Below are 22,537 nucleotides of genomic sequence, written 5' to 3' on the forward strand. Positions count from 1 at the left end.
GCAATTCGTTCCAGTCACTGGCAGCAGAGAACTGGAAGGAAAGGCGGCCAAATGAGGTGTTAGCTTTGGGGATGATCAGTGAGATTTATATACCACAATCAGTTTAATGAATCTTTTAATCATCTACACCTGTCTGAAAATGTGGGCACAATCAGAATGTGGACAAAGGACATGTTTGAACCAGATACAAATGGTGCTATAGAGGCATGAGGTGAGTGAGACATTAGCTTCCTGAGTAGAGCAGCGATGTGTGGTGCCATGTGGGACCCACAGGGAGATCTCTCCTAATCACTCACTCACCCACTGCTGTGGAAGTGTGTTCCTTCCCAGACATATCTGTGTTCCTGAGTAAACACACATCTGTCTCTCTGTCTGTTTCATACTGTCTGTGACTCCATTTTGTTTAGTTTATTAATTTGACCATTTAAAAAAAAACAAGCAAACATAAAACTTGAAAAAGCCATACATGCACATACATAAAATCGAGGATAACACACAAAGTCTGGGACTTATTTCCATTGTGGTACTCGAGACAAGATGGCTAGACAAGATCCAACACAGTATGGCAGTGCCTTATCAGTTTCTCTGTTTAATCTCAGTTTCACTCCCTTGTTTAACACATGGAGCTGAGTGTTATTACACCTACTGATAATGACCAGGCTTTGGCAGGTCCACCTCTGGTCCACATCAGAGTTCATGGATGACTCACTGATTTGTAACAACTTCTTTCTTTTCTTCCTCTCTCCGTCTCTTTCCCCCTCCCGCTCTCCTTTCTTCTTCTCGCTCGCTCTCTCTCTGTCAGTCCAAGGAGTCCTCGTCTGTCCTGAGTTGTGACGTGTCACCGGATGATAAGTACATAGTGACTGGTTCTGGAGACAAGAAGGCCACTGTGTATGAGGTGGTCTACTGAGAACAGGAAATAAGTGTTTGTGTGTGGGGGGGTGGGGGGTGGGTACCTACTTCAGGACTACAGCAGGGCAGGTGGGGGCAGCTATGGCTCTTTTGTACAGTAGCAATCTTCCCAGCTCCAGCTCCCAAAGGACCCTACTACAACACCCCCTCATCTCAGCTAGCTGCTCATCCCAGCATGTACACTACCACCATAGCCCTGAGGATGAGGCAGGGTAGAAAGAGGGAGAGATGCGTAGAGCGCAAGAGAGAGGGAGAGTAAGATGGAGGGAGAGGGCTAGAGATAACAAGAGAAGGAAGGGGAGGGAGAAAAGGAGGGTAATTAGTGCTGTTTTCTGATTAAGAGCTCAGCAGAAGGGAAACCCCAGAGGAGGAGCGAGCCACTCTGGGAGCTGCAGCGAGGAGCACTGATACCAGACAATCGATTCATTAGTCAGACAGTGGAACCCTTAATGATGCCAACGCTGCGCCACAGCTCCCCAGCAAGGGGTGTCAGGAGCTTGGGAGAGCTATCACCGTGAGCCGGGCTGGAGAAGTGCTAGAGCTCTGCCCCAGAGATATACCCACAACACAGATATATATACACACACACACACACAGCCCTGCACCCAATTAAATATTCATAGCAGCGCTCCCTGTCTCACTCCCCTAATATCTATTTTACTTTTGTCTCACAAAGGCCGCGTTTAATGAGGAGCGGAGTCAATCTGAGTCTCAGCGGGCCCCTGTGCCACAAACACTAAACAGACAGGAGCAACACTGGGCTGTTCATCTTCATGCTTACCAACAACGGCTTGTTCTCCTGACACCACTCACCGTTTAATGCTCATTTAACTTCCCTGTTTAATACTACATGCTTCAACGTGTAGCAAATAAGGAAATTGATGATATCCACGTACATTGCAAAACCCTGCTTCGGTAGAACTTGTCACAGAGCTTAATGTGTACATTTGTTTTAAGTCATGCTCAAGCTTCTTGAATATTGAATATTTTAAGAGCGTGCTGTGTTTGCCTACGTCTGTACGTTGGCCTTGGAGAGCAAAATTAAGCGATACACTACACAACCTAGTGACACACAAGTGGGTGAGGGAAATATATTTGTCTTTTTAATTTTTTTTTTATCTGTGTCCTTCTCCTTGGTGATGGTGACAAGCAGTGGACTGTACTGCCCTTTTCACAACACCACAGGGGTCCTAAAACTGGGCTACCATTTTGGGGAAGGCTTGTTCCGACTCCTGTTTTTGTTCCTGTTTCAAGCAGAAGTGATAACTGTACTTATGTAGGTTTTCAGTCATTAGTGTGTAATGCTATTTCAGTGTTTCTGTTCAATCTATAGTCGGTCAGTATACAGCAGCAGGTGTTAGGGGAAAGGTGAAGAGACATTGGGAAGTGTACAGTATATGGTGCCTGCCTCCCCATCCCTCTCATTGCCTGTCAGCCATAGACAGTCTCTCTCAATTAAAAATCAAATTTTATTGGTCACATACACATATTTAGCAGATGTTATTGCGGGTGTCTCTCAGCTCACTGACCACGTTTACATGCGTACATGTATTCCGGATTGTAGCTCATATCCCGCTTAAGGTCTTATTTGGGATCAGTTATTTACATGCACCTTTGATATCCCTGTATCTCTCTATGAATAAACAGAATATTCCTCATTTTAAGTTCATATGGGCTAAATGGAATAGTAACTGAAATCTGGACACTAACTGTAGGTCTATAACCTCACATATAGTATAACATAATATTAACTCCTGTTGAATTATGCATTTCTTGCAGTAAAATTATACAATTAATGTAAATTGTCAGGAACTAGAGTGAGAAAAATTATCTCTTGGGGAAAATGTGTGTAATGCGTTTTATCTTGGTCACTTATGCAAGCAGACAGTATTTCAACCACATGAAAATATGCACCAAGACAAACTGAAGTCTTTTTGGAAACTTGTTTCATCAGCTGTTCATTTCCTTAAAACCAGTCAAACTGATCACATTTGGACATTTTGCACAGGACCAATCATTCCACCGTTTAAATTATTGCATTTTCTCCTCGGTCCCTAAATGAAAGACAACTTTACTGGTGTTAATTAGATTACTAATGCATTCATTCTATCGGTGTAAGACATTCTGGTGTGCACTACTTTAGTCTTCCCGGGCAACAAGTTGGCAAATGGTTTACCGAATGTTGGAAATCATATTCTGGCCTACTATATGTCAGAAATGTGTAAAAATAAGGGTGAAAGTAGTCAGTAAGCTATACGGTCCAGTAGAGTCTAAGCAAAATAAATTATGGAATTATTATGGTAGCCTACTTTTTGAAGTGATTTGTTTGACAATCAGATGAAAATATCACAACACCCATGATATTCGAAACGGGATAAAATGTTTATATGCCACAGTATCCCGTCGAAGATTAGCACATCCCAGGCATCTTATCTGGTTCTCAGAACCGGGATACAAGCCTTTTCGGATTATTGTCAAATATATCCCATTATATGCGTCTACTTCGAAACAAAATACTTAAGTATCCAGAATAACGGGATATTGGTGTGCATGTAAACGTGGTCACTGTCAGTAAAACCTTCACAGCCCCTGCTTTCTCTGTTACGACAGTTAATGACTTGTTTTAAGTGCTCGATTCAATCCGTAGCGTGATTGAAATTTAAGGGTCATCTTCGATTGCGCTGACATATGCCGTTTTTTTATCATTAATGAAGTCTCCTTGAAAGTGGGAACATTGCGGTTAAATTTCTACCGCACTGTAGCACAGCTCTTCAGCGCTACGGATTGAATAGTGCTCTTATTTAATGACTTAAAGCCAATGAAATTAAAATGTAATAAATTAATTGTTTTCCTTTCTAAAGAATTTCCCATGTGTGCTACAAGAAATACTACGACTGGAAAAATAAATGGTTCATCTTTTAAGTGCCTGCTGAGTATTCATTGTTCTTATTGAATGCAGTTTAGAATGTTGGAAACATGCAGTACAGTATGAAAACACCAAGAACCATACAAAATAGTTTATTGGTCTCATTACATCACCTAGATCTACTCTTGCCCACATCATTCCCCCAGCCCTAACGTCTTTCACCTAGCCCACAGGTCCATTCCTTGGCCAGTACATACCGGCTCCCCATCTAGAGAATACCTCCTCCCCATCTAGAGAATACCTCCATCATCCCATAAATCACCAGCTCCTCCAGGTAAATGTCTAGGCCAGGGCCACTTCATCCCACTCCTAATGAGTACATTATAAAGACATGGGCCTCCATGACATGTACTCTTCAGACCGTTCAGATTTACAGGGGGGCACACAGTAGCTTTGAACACATTGTGTTATCATTATCCATCTGTACACAGGCAGAACTCCCCACTCATGGAACATGTCCACCTTTGGATATGAGACCTACTCATGGTTGAGGCTTCTGTTCTGAGCAAAGCTGTACTATAGAGAGCGAATACACAGGGTGTGTAGGGAAGGGTTGAGAGGACACTGAAGTTCGAGGCAGGTCCTCCTCAGCCACACTTCCAGTTAAGGACACAATGACATTAAAAGCAGCAGACAGTCAGCCAGACTCATATCAAAGCTCCCACTAAGCTGTGTGGCTGCAGACATCTTACCAACCTTTCCAGACCCATCAGCCCTGTATGGTGGTCAGTCACAGTCCTGCTGCTCTTCGGAATATGCACTTAAAAGTTACTCAACTACAATGTACAAACCATCATACAATTTAGTTTTTCCATTTCTTTTTCTCCCCGGCTCTAAGCAAATCCGACCCACGAATGTCTTTTTTTTGCCTTCAGAGAGCTTTATTTACAGTTGATATATACTGAGTTCAAGGTCACGATGCAGTAGTGAAAATACCTGTCTATGTGCCCTAACAAATACAATAGAAAACATGTAATTGTTGAGTGTTGATGTAAGTAGCCATTTCCCTGAAATTGCAGAATACTGTGAACACAAATTTTAGTTTTGTATTCTGGATAGTGTTCTGTCCTTTTATCATGTATTACAATACAATCATATTGCTGCTGAATCTAACCACCTTTAGTCATTGGAATCTCACAGCAAACTGTCTGTCCGCCATGCCATCTACTAGATGAGTACAGACAGACAGTGATACGAGCAGAGACTGGGTAAGGCTACACACAAAACTGTAGTCACACACCCCCCAGCACTCACAACCCCCTTATCTCCCTCTGTGCACACACCATGGTCCTACTGCTCATCATGAATTCTAAGGCTAAAAAAATATGTTTTTTCATTTTGTAAAAAAAAGAGAGAAAAAAGGTGAGGGAAAATCAGAGGTCTTTGGAGGAATCCCACGTTTTGTGTCACTAGACTACCAGCTTTTTCTGAGCATATTTTTTTTAAGGTCAAAGTTCCAGATATTCGACTTCACCCTCATCTGCATCCTTTACGAAAGTAAATAAAACAAAGTACAATGTGTCTCTGGTCTCCACGACGCCCACCACTCTCTTTACAGTCCATTGGTGGTGCGCCAAGGGAGCCTCACCCCCACTTTATCCAATCAGAGTGCTCCCTCATCAGTAGATGACTTCGTACACAGTGGCCTTCTTGTCACCCGAGCCTGTCACAATGAACTGGTCATCAGGGGAGATGTCACAGCTGAGCACAGAAGACGACTCCTTTGACTGGAGAAACAAAAATAGTTAAAAATTAAGACTCCAGTTACACACACACACACACACACACACACACACACACACACACACACACACACACACACACACACACACACACACACACACACACACACACACACACACACATTATAAAAAAGTGATTTATATAATAAATGGCTTAATTAACTAGAAATCCAACAAATGCATTTGAAATAGAATTTCTCTAGTGACAAAGTTTAAGGCACAAACCAGTAGTAAATCAAAGCGGGGACCTACTTGGAATATGCTTGATCCATAGGGTGTCCGCCATGCGTTCAGAAGGTTATCTTTGCCTGTGCTCACAAACCATTTACCTGCAGAACCAAAGACACACACAATGGGAGATGGGCAGAGGAGATGCAGCATGACAGAGGGATTGCTAGTTTGTTGCATACCGGGAGAAAGAGACATCTGCATTGTGAGCCACAGTCATTTCAGGCTAACCCTACCTATTCAAAAGAGTATCTTAAATAAGTCTCCCTCCCTTTTTCTTATTTTCCTACTATCCTTTTGCTCATAGATACTTTACTGAAGGAAAATGTACTTACTATGAATGAGATATGTGGTTGTCCCACCTAGCTACTTAAGATGAATGCACTAATTCTGTGTCGCTCTGGATAAGAGTCTGCTAAATGACTAAAATTTTTATTTTGTCCTCAAGATCACACAAGAAAACATTTGAATGGAACAATTAGCAGTGTGGTACGTACCACAGTAGGCAAACTTGAGGGAGAGCACACAGCTCTCATGGAGGTGCAGCTGGTACTTGTCTGGTTTGGAGACATGCAGCACTTCTACATTACTGCTCTCCATGCCCACTGCCAGCCACTCTCCTGTAGGACAGTAGCCCAAAGAAAAGATCTGGAGGGAGGGAGAGGATGAGAGAGAGAGAGGAAAAGCTCATTACACGACTGAATGGAGCGACAGGTCTTGTATATTAGGCTGTGGCTGTGGATACAGTTTGACAAAGAAAAGTACATGTTTAGAACTGATAATTGATCACATGGTGCAAGAATGAACGCAATTAATTGATTAGCGAATGTTATCGATGGACACAGCTTTGTAGAACCAAAACAAACACCCGCCTCTGCTCAACACTCGAACAATTCATTTGGGGAGCTGCTGCAGTTCAAACGATATTGTGCTAATCTCCCTCGCGGCAGTCAAGCCGAAAGCATTCCGCCAAAAGTCATTCACAATCTAGTCCTTTGTGGCCACAACTAGACCTCGTTTCAAAGCCATCAATAAATAATCGTATGTACATTGATACTTATAAAAGCGTGCTTCAAACAGTCACAAATGACAGCTACAATAAGCCTCCAACAGTGAACTAGAAGCTTGTAGAAACATGATTCCAGTTTTAAGTTTGCCGGTAGGGGGTCCTGCGTGCTCTGGGCATTACTGAATCAAACTAAATGAGTTGAAAGATGTTATTTTGACTGAATGAGTTGAAAAGATTGGAGTCAGTAAAAAGATCCAAACTTCCAATCACTACTGAGAGCCGCTACATAGGCAGCGGAGTGGGCAGCGGAGTGGGCAGCGGAGTGGGCAACGGAGTGGGCAGCGGAGTGGGCAGCGGAGTGGGCAGCAGTACGGAAATGTAAAAAAAATACTTCACATGCCAATAAATCTCCATATTTAGCTACGGCAAATCGGGTTCCAGAAAATCCAGAAACGCAGCCACTCCATATATATTAACAAGTGAAGTACAGTACTGGGGATGTATCCACATAGCATCTCAGAAAAAGTTTTAGGAATCGTGTTAAGACTAAAAACACTCAAAGCTCAGAGGTCCTCAGGTCCTTCTGTAGCTCAGTTAGGTTTTTCAATTCCCGGATGATGTATGCACACATGACTAAGTCGCTTTGGATAAAAGCGTCCGCTAAATGGCATATATTAGTAGGTTTTAGGATGATGTTAAGACACTGCTCAGACAAACTCTGAGCCAGGATTAAAATCAACACAGGTTTATCTCAGCTGGTAATCACAACAGTTACTGCAAAGAAAAGATAGTGATGATGCTCATTGACATTGTTTCAAATAGGGAATAACCAATCGCGATAAGGCATCGCCAGCTGTGATCTCTATAGCACGTTTCAAAACACACATAAGTCTTCCAGGTCCCCAAACCGTCACTCTACCACCACCAAACTTGACCGTTGGTACGAGGTTCTTACTGTGGAATGCAGTGTTTGGTTTTCGGCAGGCATTATGGGACCCATGTCGTCCAAAACGCTGACTCAAGTTTGCCAGGAAGCACCTGGATGATCAGCCTATACAGATTCAATATGTTACTTTTTGGATCCAGCGTTGTGGTAGTGTGATGGTTTGGGGATGCTTTGCTGCCTCAGGACATGGACAACTTGCCCTCCTTGAAAGAACCATGAATTCTGCTGTGTATCAGAGAATTGATACAGAGTAGAATTCATGGTTAAGCTGAAGCGCAGCTGGGTCATGCAGCAATGATTCAACACACAAAAGCAAGTCTACATCAGAATGGCTGAAAAGAAACCTGGAAGTCCAGACCTAAACCTGATTGAAATGTTGTGGCAGGACCTGAAATGAGCAGGTCGTACTCGAAAACCGACAAATGTTTTGCTGAGTTAAAGCAGTTCTGCATGGAAGAGTGGGCCAAATTTCCTCCACAGTGATGTGAGAGACTGATGAACTATAGCTGCAATGACTGCAACCAAACACTTCCTAAAAGGTAGCACAACCAGTTATTGAGTGTAAAAAGGCAATTACTTTTTCACACAGGGGTGTTGATACTTTTTCATTTATTTCATAAACAAAGGTATGCAACAGGTTATTTGTTCACCCAGGGAGCCTTAATCTAATATTAGGTTTTAGTTGAAGAGCAATTAATATCCAAAATATGTAAAAAAAGAGAAAATAAAGGGGCCAACCTTTTTTTAACTAACTGATGGTTGTTAAAATTTAATTTAAAAAAAATAATATTACCATTATATTAACACACAACTAAATTGCTTTGGCACAGTAGGCATCACGTCACTTACCGATAATGATCTATAAATCATTTGAAAGGTCTAGAATGTTCATCGAACAATCAAAGTTAACATTTCTCTTTACAATGTGAAATTGCACTCTAAAAGGATAACTTGAAATAACACATATGTAGTTTAATTAAATAATCAAAAATAAGATTTATTATTTATTAGCCTTATGGTTCTAAGTATCTAGGCATATCTTGTGAAATCATTGTCTAGAGCACAAGAGATAAGTCTACTGTTGTACACAGACCTAGATTGTATAAGGATTGATCATATAGAAATATCAAAACACTCTTTCAACAACTCCAAAGCAGTTGCATGTGGTGCAGGAACCACTGACTCACTGTATTTTTCTATTATCAAGACACGTACTGGCAACTCATAAAAGTAGGGGTAAAATGTATATTCTCAGTATATTCTTAGAATCAATTTTATACTCTGAGACACTGAATACTGGCCCTGATCTAGTCTCAGTTGGTGTCAGTACCTGTGAGGTGAAGTCGTGCTGCTGCAGCTGTCGTCCCTCTCTCAGGTCCCAGCAGCGTACTGTGTTGTCCAGCCCCCCCGTCCACAGTTTGGTCCCATCGTTGGAGATATCAATACAGCTGGCCCCGTCAGTGTGGCCCTGGAACTGCCTGGGGAGCACAGAGATACAATCAACATCAACCCAGAGCCATTCAGATGTGATCCATAGTCATCTAGCCCACTCTCCTGCCCTACCCTCTCACTCTCCTCTTATGCACTCTCCTCTCCAGCCCTACACTACCCTCCTCCTCTCCAGCCCTACACTACCCTCCTTCTCCTCCTCTCCACACCTACCCTACCCTCCTTCTCCTCTTCTCCAGCCCTACACTACCCTCCTTCTCCTCCTCTTCTGCCCAGGATCTGGTTGTGCTGGTCCCATACCACAATATTTCCCCTCATCTTCCTCTTTATCCCCCGCTCGTTCTACTCTCCTTACCTAACCAGGGTCTGGTTGTGCAGGTCCCAGACTACAATGTTTCCGTCGCTGCAGCAGGAGAAGCAGACCTTGTTGTCGGGGGAAATGGCCAGAGCGTAGCAGGCCGGGGCAGAAGACGTCAACTCCGCCTTAATGCGGGGAGTGGGTGTGGCCAAGTCCCAGATTGACAGTGTGCTAGCCTCGCCTCCAACGATGAGGGTCCGGCCATCAGGGAGGAGTTTGCAGGAGCGGATGTAGTTATCCCTATTCTGATTGGGTAACAGAGAAAATAACTCAAGTAATTAGAGGGTGCAAATGTGTCTGTGTGCGGTGGGCAACATAAAATTCACAACTATTAATAATATGACCGCAGTAGAATTAAGTCCTCCAAGGATTGCAGCCGCAGCAGTACCACCAGAGTAAAACATTACCACCCAGCAACATTTCCCTTCAAGACAACGTGGTACATACATTTTTCATGTACACTGTAAAGTATAAAAAAATAAAAATAAAATGCCTATCACTTTAAGTTGTCCTTACATGACCACTGTTCGAGTGAGTCCTTCATTTGCTATCTCTTTGGTGTCAGTGTGTTTGTGTCTCTAAGCAGAGTGTCTCTCCACTCACCAGACAGTCGAGCTGGGCCATGGCACTCTTGCTGCCAGGCTGGCTGATGTCCCACACCTTGACACACCCCTTGCCGCCGGTGTAGACGTGGCGTGTGGAGGTGCTGATGGTAACGGCACACACCACCTCTCCATGGTTCAGAGTGTGGATCTGCCGGGCGTGCCGCGGGATGCCCGGGCCCAGCAGGGCGTCTGGAGGGAAAGGCACCGGCTGCATCTGTCCATCCGCACTTACATGGAAAGAGTAGGCACTGGTGAGAGAGAGGAGTTAAACAGAGGGAGGAGAAGAACAAAAATATTACTGTATACACTACCGGTCAAAAATTTGGGAACACCTATTCATTCAAGGGTTTTTCTTTATTTTTTACTATTATCTACATTGTAGAATAATAGTGAAGACATCAAAACTATGAAATAATACATATGGAATCTTGTAGTAAATAGTTGTTTAAGTAAATCAAATACATTTTAATTTGTCCAATTTCTTCCTACTTAATGCGTTTGAGCCAATCAGTTGGCTCAAACACCAATCACAAAGGTCAGAGTCTCAAATTGTTTCCCAAGTAGAACGATTCCAGTCAAGACCAGGTCGTGCATTCTAAGAAGAGTCAAGACAAGTCTCAAGTCAAGCAAAAAAAAAAAAAAACGCTTTACATACAATGACTTGTATGTACAACTACAAATCTGTCTATTTGTTGAAGCTACCAGACAGGCCGTTTCATTATTTTGTCTAACACATTTTGAAATGTAAGAATTCAGTTTAATAACAAATTCCAAATGCAAGCTTCATAAGTAATTGATAAATTTACCACAAGACCTACCATAAGACCAGTAGCTAGGCCTATGCTAGTTATTGTTCATTGACACTCCATTGCTGGTGAGCTTGCAAAGTAACCAGTTAATAGTGTCACCAAACAATATTTGGAGCTGGATATTTATGTCAATCTTTTCTCCCTACAAATTGACGTTTGCGCTGCACCAGATCCTATAGCGGTCCTAAACATCAAATCAAATGTATTTATATAGCCCTTCGTACATCAGCTGATATCTCAAAGTGCTGTACAGAAACCCAGCCTAAAACCCCAAACAGCAAGCAATGCAGGTGTAGAAGACCCCCAAAAAGCAGCGGTTCAAAGCTCACGACCCCCCCCATGCACACGAGTGCACATAATCACTGCGCATAATCACCTGTCATTAGAGACATAAATGGCAAAGCATTTTCAAAACGCAAGACACAGAAATACAAATCCGGTTGGAAAATGCAGTTTCTGAAAGTCATTCATGTTAGCAGCCAATATTAACTGGATATCAGGGATATCATTTCACTTCTCTGTCCAGAGCAAGCAGAATCATAAGGCCTAACTGTATGCAGCGGGGGTTGCAGGATAGGGTGGAAAGCACGGTCTGTCAGCGCCTCGTCCTATCACTTAAGGGCCGAATGCTCGTTGCCAACTGGGTAGACCCTCTTCCTCACGAATACCATAATTCATTCGCCAGAATGTTACATCTTCATACCATAATATTGAAGGCAGTGCGATGTTACAGCCATCTTTAGACCTATAGCCAGTAGCACCCAAACTAGGCCTATCTGAAATATGAAAATGATCAATGAAATCACCAGGTAGCCTGTTATTGTTCTTGCAAAAATGTGTCTGTAGTAGATTTCTAAACTGTATTTTATATGAATAATATAAAAACGTAGGCCTACTCTGTTTTTGCCAGAGAAAAGTAAACAAGAGCTTTCTGGACACTGATCTCTGGGTATGCGTGCTCGCCTATGGGTGCTTATGCTGATGACTGGTCAACAATCAAGACATGCAATTTTTGTGTTCTGAAACACAGATGAGATGTTTGAGACAATTTAGTGCAATACATTAGGCCTATATTAGAAATCAGATCAAATGGACAAAGATACATAGAAAACACAAATGGTGGCCTATTAAAATATATGAAAAGTATATATTTATTCCATTCAATTTCACACTCGCGACCCCCCAAAACCATCTCACTTTGAGAACTGCACTACCCTGACATGTGTTGATTAACAGTTAGCTGGTCCAATCAGAGAGCAGAGTTTACATTTCACTAGAAAATCTGTTTCACTTGTTTTGCAAGTCGATGCAACAGCTACTGTCTCTGGCTGCGTGGAGAGTAATCAACAGAGACACCGTGCCACAAAATGAGTGACAAAACTTTACAAAACCTGCCCAGATCATTTCAAATCAACAGTCTCAAGTCAAAGCAGTCTTGAGGCTCCAAGTCAAGTCATTATTTGCTATCAAGTCGAGTCTCACGTCAAATTTGCAATTGGAGTCAGAATAGAGTCCAAGTCATGCAACTGAGTTCACACCGCTGATTATTCCAACCTCCGTGTGAAAATATATATAAAAACACAGGAAAATGTGTGCAGTTTTTTGACTGCACTGGGCCTTCAACAAAGCTGAAGCTTGAGGTTACCCTCAAGACAATAAAAGCCTACAATAGCAACAAACGAGTATGAAGACATAACAGTAAAATTGTGCTGTGGTCAGAGAATTAGAGGGTGTGATGACCGTATAAGTGGCTGTGGTAGCAGCGGCAGAGAGAACTGTAGAGAACAGTACTCACGGTTTCCCTGAGGCAGTGGACTGCAGGCTGGCGGGTAACCCTGGTACCCTCATGTGGGGGTGAGGAGACTCATAGCCCACCTGGAGGACACGGACAACATGTTATCTCAGGCATCTGACAGAGCAGTTACAACCACATACTAGAAATGTACCGTTTCCCCACAGTGAATAATCAGTCCATACCACGAAGAGATATAACTGGTTTATGAGGTCATATCATTTCATTTTCAATAAAAGCATACTCAGTGTGCAAGTGCATGAACACAGACACAGTTGAAGTCGGAAGTTTACATACACTTCGGTTGGAGTCAAAAAACTCGCTTTTCAACCACTTCACAAATGTCTTGTTTAACCAACTATAGTTTTGACAAGTCAGTTAGGACATCAACTTTGTTGCATGACACAAGTAATTTTTCCAACAATTGTTTACAGATTATTTCACTTATAATTCACTGTATCACAATTCCACTGGGTCAGAAGTTTACATACACTAAGTTGACTGTGCCTTTAAACAGCTTGGACAACTCCAGAAAATTATGTTATGGTTTGAGAAGCTTCTGATAGGCTAATTGACATCATTTGAGTCAATTGGAGGTGTACCTGTGGATGCATTTCAAGGCCTACCTACAAACTCAGTGCCTCTTTGCTTGGCATCATGGGGAAGTCAAAAGAAATCAGTTAATTAAGACCTCAGAAAAAAAAAAATTCTGGTTCATCCTTGCTATCAATCTCCAAACACCTGAAGGTACCACGTTCATCTCTACAAACAATAGTATGCAAGTATAAACACCATGGGACCATGCAACAGTCACCCCGCTCAGCAAGGAGACAGGTTCCGTCTCCTAGAGATGAACGTACTTTGGTGCGAAAAGTGCAAATCAAGCCCAGAACAGCAAAGGACCTTGTGAAGATGCTGGAGGAAACAGGTACAAAAGTATCTATATCCACAGTAAAACAAGTCCTATATCGACATAACCTGAAAGACCACTCGGCAAAAAAGAAGCCACTGCTTCAAAACCGCCATAAAAAGGCCGGACTACGGTTTGCAACTGCACATGGGGACATCATACTTTGGAGAAATGTCCTCTGGTCTGATGAAACAAAAATAGAACTGTTTGGCCATAATGACCATCGTTATGTATGGAGGAAAACGGGGGATGATTGTAAGCTGAAGAACGCCATCCCAACCGTGAAGCACGGGGGTGGCAGTATCATGTTGTGGGGGTGCTTTGCTGCAGGAGGAACTGGTGCACTTCACAAAATAGATGGCACCATGAGGTAGGAAAATGATGTGGATATATTGAAGCAACATCTCAAGACATCAGTCAGGAAGTTCAAGCTTGGTCGCAAATGGGTCTTCCAAATGGACAATGACCCCAAACAAAATGGCTTAAGGACAACAAAGTTAAGGTATTGGAGTGGCCATTTAAAGGAACTGACCTCAATCCTATAGAAATTTGTCGGTAGAACTGAAAGTATAACTACAAACCTGACTCAGTCACACCAGCTCTGTCAGAAGGAATGGGCCAAAATTCACCCAACTTGTTGTGGGAAGCTTGTGGACGGTTACCCGAAACATTTGACCAAGTTAAACAATGCTACCAAATACTAATTGAGTGTATCTGACCCACTGGGAATGTGATGAAAGAAATAAAAGGCTAAGATAAATCTCTACTATTATTCTGACATTTCACATTCTTAAAATAAAGTGGTGATCCTAACTGACCTAAGACAGGGAATTTTTACTAGGATTAAATGTCAGGAATTGTGAAAAACTGAGTTAAATGTGAGTGTGTGTGTATATATATATATATATATATAGCGCGTTTCCCTCTCGCTCTCTTTCTGTTTACCTTCCCTCCATCACTACCCCATCCCTCTCTCACCACTGGTGATCGTCCATATCCGGCTGCAGCTGCGGCGGCTGCAGAGCCGTTCATCTGGGGGGAGACCAGATGGAGCCCCGCCCCATAGGCTGCCGCTGCCCCCGCCAGCTCCCCGTTCACTCCTGGAGGGGGCAGGCTAAATGCCCCGGGGGGATATGCTCCCTGCACCGCCAGAGGGTTCCTCAGACCCAGAGCTGATGGGGAGAGGAGAAAAGGGGAGAGAGGAGGGCGGGAGGGAGAGAGGAGATAAGATTAAGAATCGGGGTCCTCCCGAGTGGCGCAGTCATCTAAGGCACTGCATCGCAGTGCTAGAGGTGTCACTACAGACCCGGGTTCGATCTCGGGGGGGACTTCACTTGGCTCATCGCACTCTAGCGGCTCCTTGTGCCGGGCTGGGTGCCTGCAGGCGGACCTCGGCTGTCAGTTGAACGGTGTTTCCGACACATTGGTGCGGCTGGCTTCCGGTTTAAGCTGGTGGGTGTTAGGAAGAGCGGTTAGGTGGTTAGGTGGGTCATGTTTCTGAGGACGCATGACTCCACCTTCGCCTCTCCTGGGCACATTGTGGAGTTGCAGCGATGAGACAAGGCTGTAACTACCAATTGGATACCACCAAATTGGGGAGAAAAAAGGCAAAAGAAAATGTAAAATGATTTAAAAGATTAAGAATTGATAAAGCAAATTAACCTTCAAAAGAATCCGGGCCTCCCGAGTGGCTCAGTCGTCTAAGGCACTTTATCGCAGTGCTAGCTGTGCCACTAGAGATCCTGGTTAGAGTCCAGACTCTGTCACAGCCGACCGCGACCGGGAGACCCATGGGGCGGCGCACAATTGGCCCAGCGTCGTCCGGGTTAGGAGAGGGTTTGGCCAGCAGGGATGTCCTTGTCCCATCGTGCTCTAGCGACTCCTGTGGCGGGCCACCAGGTGTACGGTGTTTCCTCCGACACATTGGTGTGGCTGGCCAGGTTCCGCGGGCATTGTGTCAAGAAGCAGTGCGGCTTGGTTGGGTCGTGTTTCGGAGGACACATGGCTCTTGACCATCGCCTCTCCCGAGTCCATACGGGAGTTGCAGAGACGAGACTAACTTCCAATTGGATATCACGAAATTGGAGAGAAAAGCAGCAAAAAAAATGTAAAAGCTAGAATCCAACAGAGACCAGTAGCTGATGTTTACCTTAGAACTATGAATACAGAGATGGAGACACAAAGAGAAGTTTGTATTGCTTTGGGAAAGGACATGATTACCATTCCCATTAGTGTGGCTGATAGAGTTAACACTGTTAGAGAAGACAAGAGACCTTGTGTAAACAGCCAGCCTGGGAGCCAGCTCTGATCCTCTATGTAGGGTTCCACATCAAACAGGCTCAAACGCATATAGCTCTCTGCCACAGAAGCAAGAACATCACAAGCGCACTACTGCACTCTGCTGGCTGGTCTGCCACACAGCAGTGTGGAGCCACTTGACTACTGAATGGGAGCTGCTGGGAGGGGAGATTGATGCATTGCAATAGACTGACACAGCATAATTATGAAAGTGCCAGAGTCCTCTCTTAAACTCCCAGCTGAAAATCCACACAACTGCACATCTCTCACAAACACATCATGTAACCCATGTCAAGGGCATTTTGTATAGCTCAAATGGTTGGAACGTGGCTTACCATTTTGATTAATGCATGGACTCAAATACTGAATGCAGATGGAAACTGTAGGCTGCTTCAGTCAAAATCTGATAATCAATGATCAAGGCTGATATTAAAAAACCTAGTGAAAACTTCAGTACACATGTGATCCATGATGTTCTTGGTTTTACCCAGAGGGTCAACGCCAGCTTTGCCAGGGACGGGCCGGAACTGTGGGGGCGCACTGGGGCCGGGGGTGGAGGAGTCCTGGGAACCGTGGGGGGTGCCTGGCTTCATACCTGGGGTACTGGACTTCTCCCTCTGAGACAGACACACAGAGAGAGCGAGACACAGAGAGGCAGAGCGAGAGAGAGAGATGGGGGAGAGGTGGAAGGAAGTAGAGAGAGCGAGATGGGGAGAGGGGAGAGGAGGAGGGAGGTAAAGATTGAAAAGTGTGAAAGAGAACGAGAGGGTGTGAGAGAAGAGATCGTGTGACGTGAATGTGAGATATCCTTCCATCACACCACAGTTCTCAGAGAGACACTAGGTGCTAATGCTGTGGAGTTACATGAAGGACACCCAACATGGAGAAACCACTTGGAATGGAATATTTAACAGATGGCTTCTGTATCACTGCTGTTCTATGTATCTAGAATCTATGCTGTAGAGAGGTCATGTAGAAATGCAGTAATTCACTAAGGCTCAGTAAGGCTAGGGTCACATGGGATGTGAGCGTCCTTGACACAGAGTTGAGGCTGAATGGAAGGACCATCGCTGGAACTAAGTGTGTGGGCTGAGCATGCCTCACCATACATACAAGCACTCATCTTACCCCGGGCATAACTGTATGAAGCTGTGCATTTGTCTCACAATAAAAGGCATGTAATGGACTGATGCGGAGCATACCGGTGGCTCCCGGTCCTTGCTGCGGGAGGGGGAGGCTTGGCTGCTGGAGGAGGCCAGGGACGCAGGGCTGGCCTGGGGAGGGGCGTCTTTACGAGACGGGGGCAACTTGTCCAGGCCGTTTTCTCGAGAGGAGTAGGAGTGGACACTGCGGGGGGACGAGGGGTCCTGGGGGGGGAGTGTTTCATCAATCTGAATCAGTCAATTATCTGAGTGATTTAGGGGATTTGAACTGAGATGCAAAGACAGGCCAACTCACCTCATCCACCACCAAATTATCATCACTCTTATCCGCATCGCTGCCCTGCAATCAAAATGTGGGATATTAGTTAAAAAATGTGCACGTACACACACCCACCTAATTACTGAATTAATGTGACAAACGCACACATATTGCTAATCAACTTTTCAGCGATGCAGCATACTAACATAGTCCGTCATGAACTCCTTCTCGTCTGCCCTCCTCTTCTTCCCGTTGCTGAGGTAGTCTGCTGTACGGCCCTTATCCCCGTTGGACATAGAGCTCTGAGGGAGGGAGAAGGAAGAGAAGGTGATGAGACGAGAGGAACTGTATAAACCATGTCAACCTCATAACCACCCGGGATAAATGTGATGGGGGAAGAAAGAAAAAAAAAAGGAAAAAAAAAAATCAGGGCTCAGTGTCTGTGGGAGATTGAGGATCGAGGTGAAGTGTACTATATTGCAGTGTACTTGGGTGTAGGGAAGTCGGGTGTAGCGTTCTCACCGGTCCCGCTTCACGGTCTACGTCCATGATGGGCAGCATCGCCCCGCGTCCCCGCAGCCAGCCAAAACAGAGCAAACACAATACAACATGACTATCACCATTCTCACACGTGGTATTTTCTTGAAATGACTATTTCTTTAGTATATCACTATCAATTTCACACATTATTAGCCCAACCCAATCAGCTCCAACAATCTAGCCAAGCCCCAGCCTAGACTAAACCCTACACATCTCACTATTTTTCAGTCTAATCCATCCCTACCAGTCCTGTCCTTCTCTATCTTGCTCCCCTTCCTGTCCCTGTCCAAGCCCATACCTCTGTGGTGCTCTGCGGCAGCTGCAGCAGCGGCAGCCTCCAGGTGGGCCCTCTCGTGGCCCTCCTTGGCAGCCAGCTGGGCCCCCAGGGCCCCAGACAGAGCCAAGAGGCTGGACCCTCCGCCCAGTGCCAGGCCAGGGTGAGGGAGGCCCCCAGGATGGGGCCCCATTTGCATACTGTGCAGACCCTGCAAACCCTGGGCCACGTGCTGGGAGAGGTGCTGCGCCTGCAGCTGTTGCTGAAAGAAGGAGAGAGAGAAGAAAATGCAGGGTTAGAGCTGGGCTGGATGGGGGGTGTACAGGGGCTGAAGGGGGAGAGGTATACAGAAAGAGGTCTGTCTCCAGTGATGCAGGAGCCCATGCATGGTGCCATCCAAGATGGAGGGAGAGTAAAGGGAAGGAGAGTCTCCCTAGGAGAGAGAAGACTGCCACAAAAATCAATCCATGGAGTGCATGATTGTTAAAAAGATGTGAAAAAAGCCAAGAAAATCAGAATCTCTCAAATAATTATATTTCTTCACATAACACTAAAATATTTTTCTCAGGCTATAAAAATCAATGCAATGTGCAATTTGAAAGTCCTCTGGTTTGGTGAGGCCATTGGGTTGTTTCTTAGCACAGCAGTAGCATTGTGCAGACACACAAACAGTGTCATCTTTCATCCCTCTCTCTTCTCCCTCTCCATTTCCTAACACTCATCTCAGCCTGTTCCAGTCAGACCTGCACTAAGTGACCAATTTGTCTGTCTGTGTGTGTGTGTTTGTGAACCTGTGTGTGCATGCTGGGAGGAGGGGGAATTGGCTACCCACAGAAAGCACAAACAAAATAACCGAAATAAAGATGTATGAGAGGATGAGTTAAACACTGTATGAGGTAGAGGAGGGAGTCCACGTACCCCTATCGATGCATTTAACTCCCCCATAGTCACCTGCTTGGCGCGCTCCATGGCCTGGACCACCTGTTGTTGGTGCTGTGGGACAAGCCAAGGTAACAGTGAGATGGGGAGAGGAGAAACTTAAAAGTCTGCATTTTAACAAAATGTAAATACATTCAATACAAAAATGTGGTATATATAGCAAGGGTTGGAACTGGTTCAGGGAACAGAACCGAAAACTGGAAAATAACAATTATTTTAGGAACAGAACCCAAACCAAAAACAAAATTGATCAATACTGTTCCCGGAATATAACCATTATTTTAAAAGCATGTTAACCGGTTAACATTAAAACCACCATAGGCCAACACCCACCAACGTTTGATTTTGTAAATAAATGAAAAAACAGCCCCAAAAACAAATTTGCCTAGCTCCTTCCCTGACTACATAAATATTTGTATTTTACACTGCTCATTTGTCAGAATTTTGAAAGTCTTTTTACTTTTTTCCCCCCACACCTATTATTAACTGTAGATCCTTAGTACCCAGCCAGGCGCTAATGGGTCCCTCTCTCTCACCTCACTGAATGAATGAATGAATGAATGACAAATGGATGAACGGGAAATAATTGTGCACCTTACCCTACAATTTATTTTTAAATTAAGCCTAACTGAACGATAAGGAGGGTGAAGAGGCTGATTTAATTTAGAAAGACAATACTGTAATGAGAAGTTTGTTATGCCTATTTTATCAGCGGCAAATAATTTGCTCACACGTCTTGTGGGTTGATACAATTCTCTTCTACGTTTTACTTCGTAAAAAGAAGCTGTTATGGGACTGTTTTATTTACTAAAACTTTATTGCTAATAACATCTATTGTAAGGGAAACAAACATGTGCTACATGTTGCAGTGGGCCTTTACAATAATGCTTGACTATCCAGCGACGCAAACGATCCCAGCCCACTGAATGAGTGACAAATACAGTGGGGCAAAAAAAAGATTTAGTGAGCCACAAATTGTGCAAGTTCTCCTACTTAAAAAGATGAGGCCTGTAATTATCATCATAGGTACACTTCAACTATGACAGACAAAATGAGAAAAAAAAAAAATCATCCAGAAAATCACGTAGGATTTTTAATGAATTAATTAGCAAATTATGGTGGAAAATAAGTATTTGGTCAATAACAAAGGTTTATCTCAATACTTTGTTATATACCCTTTGTTGGCATTTACAGAGGTCAAACGTTTTCTATAAGTCTTCACAAGGTTCACACACTGTTGCTGGCATTTTGGCCCATTCCTCCATGCAGATCTCCTCTAGAGCAGTGATGTTTTGGGGCTGTTGCTGGGCAACACGGACTTTCAACTCCCTCCAAAGATTTTCTATGAGGTTGAGATCTGGAGACTGGCTCGGCCACTCCAGGACCTTGAAATGCTTCTTACGAAGCCACTCCTTCATTGCGTGTTTGGGATCATTTTCATGCTGAAAGACCCAGCCACGTTTCATCTTCAATGCCCTTGCTGATGGGAGGTTTTCACTCAAAATCTCACAATACATGGCCCCATTCATTCTTTCCTTTACACGGATCAGTCGTCCTGGTCCCTTTGCAGACAAACAGCCCCAAAGCATGATGTTTCCACCCCCATGCTTCACAGTAGGTATGGTGTTCTTTGGATGCAACTCAGCGTTCTTTGTCCTCCAAACACGACGAGTTGGGTTTTTACCAAAAAGTTATATTTTGGTTTCATCTGACCATATGACATTCTCCCAACCTTCTTCTGGATCATCCAAATGCTCTCTAGCAAACTTCAGACGGGCCTGGACATGTACTGGCTTAAGCAGGGGGACACGTCTGGTACTGCAGGATTTGAGTCCCTGGCGGCGTAGTGTGTTACTGATGGTAGGCTTTGTTACTTTGGTCCCAGCTCTCTGCAGGTCATTCACGAGGTCCCCCGTGTGGTTCTGGGATTTTTGCTCAGCCTTCTTGTGATCATTTTGACCCCACAGGGTGAGATCTTGCGTGGAGCCCCAGATCGAGAGAGATTATCAATGGTCTTGTATGTCTTCCATTTCCCAATAATTGCTCCCATTGCAGATTCAGTCTTCCCAGCCTGGTGCAGGTCTACAATTTTGTTTCTGGTGTCCTTTGACAGCTCTTTGGTCTTGGCCATAGTGGAGTTTGGAGTGTGACTGTTGTGGACAGGTGTCTTTTATACTGATAACAAGTTCAAACAGGTGCCATTAATACAGGTAACGAGTGGAGGACAGAGGAGCCTCTTAAAGAAGAAGTTACAGGTCTGTGAGAGCCAGAAATCTTGCTTGTTTGTAGGTGACCAAATACTTATTTTCCACCATAATTTGCAAATAAATTCATAAAAAAATCCTACAATGTGATTTTCTGGATTTTTTTTCTCATTTTGTCTGTCATAGTTGAAGTGTATCTATGACGAAAATTACAGGCCTCTCATCTTTTTAAGTGGGAGAATTTGCACAATTGGTGGCTGACTAGATACTTTTTTGCCCCACTGTAGATGGAATGGGCGATAATTGTGCAAGTTACTTCACTATTAAATTTAAATGAGGCCTAACTGAATGATAAGGGTGAAGAGGTTGATTTAATATAGAACAACAATAGTGTAATGAGCTAATGTTATGCCTATTTATCAGCGTTTCATTTTAATACTTTGACCACATGGCTTGTAGGTTGATATCATTCTCTTTTACATTTTACTCTGTCAAATTACCTGTTACAGGACTGTCAAATGTATTGTAAGGGAAACCAAAATATGCGGTGTGTTGCACAGCTCTTAAGAGTCTTTGTTTGTCTCAGCCCTTGTAAATGCGAAATACATCAAGCTGAGCAATGTGCATGTTAACAGTGTTAGAATAAGGCTAAACATATCCTTGACTCTATCCAAGTTGATGAGCAGGAAATAAACTATGACAGTCAGCCTGCACAGCTGGCTGAAGAACTACTAAAATAGTGATTTTGTCAGACAGCATAGGCACCAGTTCTATAGAGATTAGACGATGACTTGAAATGAAATAATCATTTTAATAATGAAATCATTTTAAAGTCATGAGAATAAATGGTTACTAAGTGATAAGCAGTAAATGGGCAATGAATGGGCAATCGCTATCATCATAGGACTTATATTCGTGTTTTTACTCTGTGTCACAGCATCTGTGTTAATGTATGTGTCTGCTTCCTGGTGGTACTGTACGTCTGAATGTTATACTGGGACTTCTTTGTTACGAGGAGCATGTGCACCAGTCTGTGGGTGGATGTCAGAGAGATATTAAACGTATTACTGATGTGTTAATATGCATGACCGTGTGTATGTGTGTGTCACCTCCTGTGACAGGAAAGGGATGAGTTGGGCACAGATCACATTCAGGCGCTTGGCGATCTCCGTCT

General features: G+C 43.8%; 2 protein-coding genes across 13 annotated transcripts in view; one reads left to right on the top strand and one right to left on the bottom strand.

Annotated features, from left to right (window-relative positions):
- The window catches only part of LOC118371594 (transducin-like enhancer protein 4), an 86,027-nt gene extending 82,188 nt beyond the window's left edge, over positions 1-3,839 (top strand). For 5 of the 6 annotated variants that reach the window (XM_052480506.1, XM_052480507.1, XM_052480504.1 and 2 more), the window contains 2 exons: positions 803-898; positions 1,589-3,839. In XM_052480506.1, coding sequence (XP_052336466.1) covers positions 803-898; positions 1,589-1,732 — 240 coding nt within the window. In that variant the 3' untranslated portion in view covers positions 1,733-3,839. The remainder of the gene's footprint in view (positions 1-802; positions 899-1,588) is intronic. The other variant, XM_052480508.1, reaches the window with a different exon arrangement.
- Positions 3,840-5,083: 1,244 nt separating this feature from the next.
- The window catches only part of LOC118371593 (transducin-like enhancer protein 1), a 50,927-nt gene continuing 33,473 nt past the window's right edge, over positions 5,084-22,537 (bottom strand). For 4 of the 7 annotated variants that reach the window (XM_052480496.1, XM_052480500.1, XM_052480501.1 and 1 more), the window contains 16 exons: positions 22,473-22,535; positions 19,139-19,213; positions 18,244-18,482; positions 17,929-17,989; positions 17,613-17,708; positions 17,443-17,487; positions 17,187-17,351; positions 16,442-16,601; positions 14,665-14,858; positions 12,780-12,859; positions 10,174-10,423; positions 9,568-9,815; positions 9,094-9,241; positions 6,306-6,456; positions 5,833-5,909; positions 5,084-5,565 (listed from right to left, as the gene is read on the bottom strand). In XM_052480496.1, the coding sequence (XP_052336456.1) occupies positions 5,458-5,565; positions 5,833-5,909; positions 6,306-6,456; positions 9,094-9,241; positions 9,568-9,815; positions 10,174-10,423; positions 12,780-12,859; positions 14,665-14,858; positions 16,442-16,601; positions 17,187-17,351; positions 17,443-17,487; positions 17,613-17,708; positions 17,929-17,989; positions 18,244-18,482; positions 19,139-19,213; positions 22,473-22,535 (2,160 nt within the window). In that variant the 3' untranslated portion in view covers positions 5,084-5,457. The remainder of the gene's footprint in view (positions 5,566-5,832; positions 5,910-6,305; positions 6,457-9,093; positions 9,242-9,567; positions 9,816-10,173; positions 10,424-12,779; positions 12,860-14,664; positions 14,859-16,441; positions 16,602-17,186; positions 17,352-17,442; positions 17,488-17,612; positions 17,709-17,928; positions 17,990-18,243; positions 18,483-19,138; positions 19,214-22,472; positions 22,536-22,537) is intronic. The other 3 variants (XM_052480498.1, XM_052480499.1, XM_052480497.1) reach the window with 3 other exon arrangements.

The sequence above is a fragment of the Oncorhynchus keta genome, chromosome 26 (genome assembly GCF_023373465.1).
Source record: "Oncorhynchus keta strain PuntledgeMale-10-30-2019 chromosome 26, Oket_V2, whole genome shotgun sequence".
Classification (NCBI taxonomy): domain Eukaryota; kingdom Metazoa; phylum Chordata; class Actinopteri; order Salmoniformes; family Salmonidae; genus Oncorhynchus; species Oncorhynchus keta.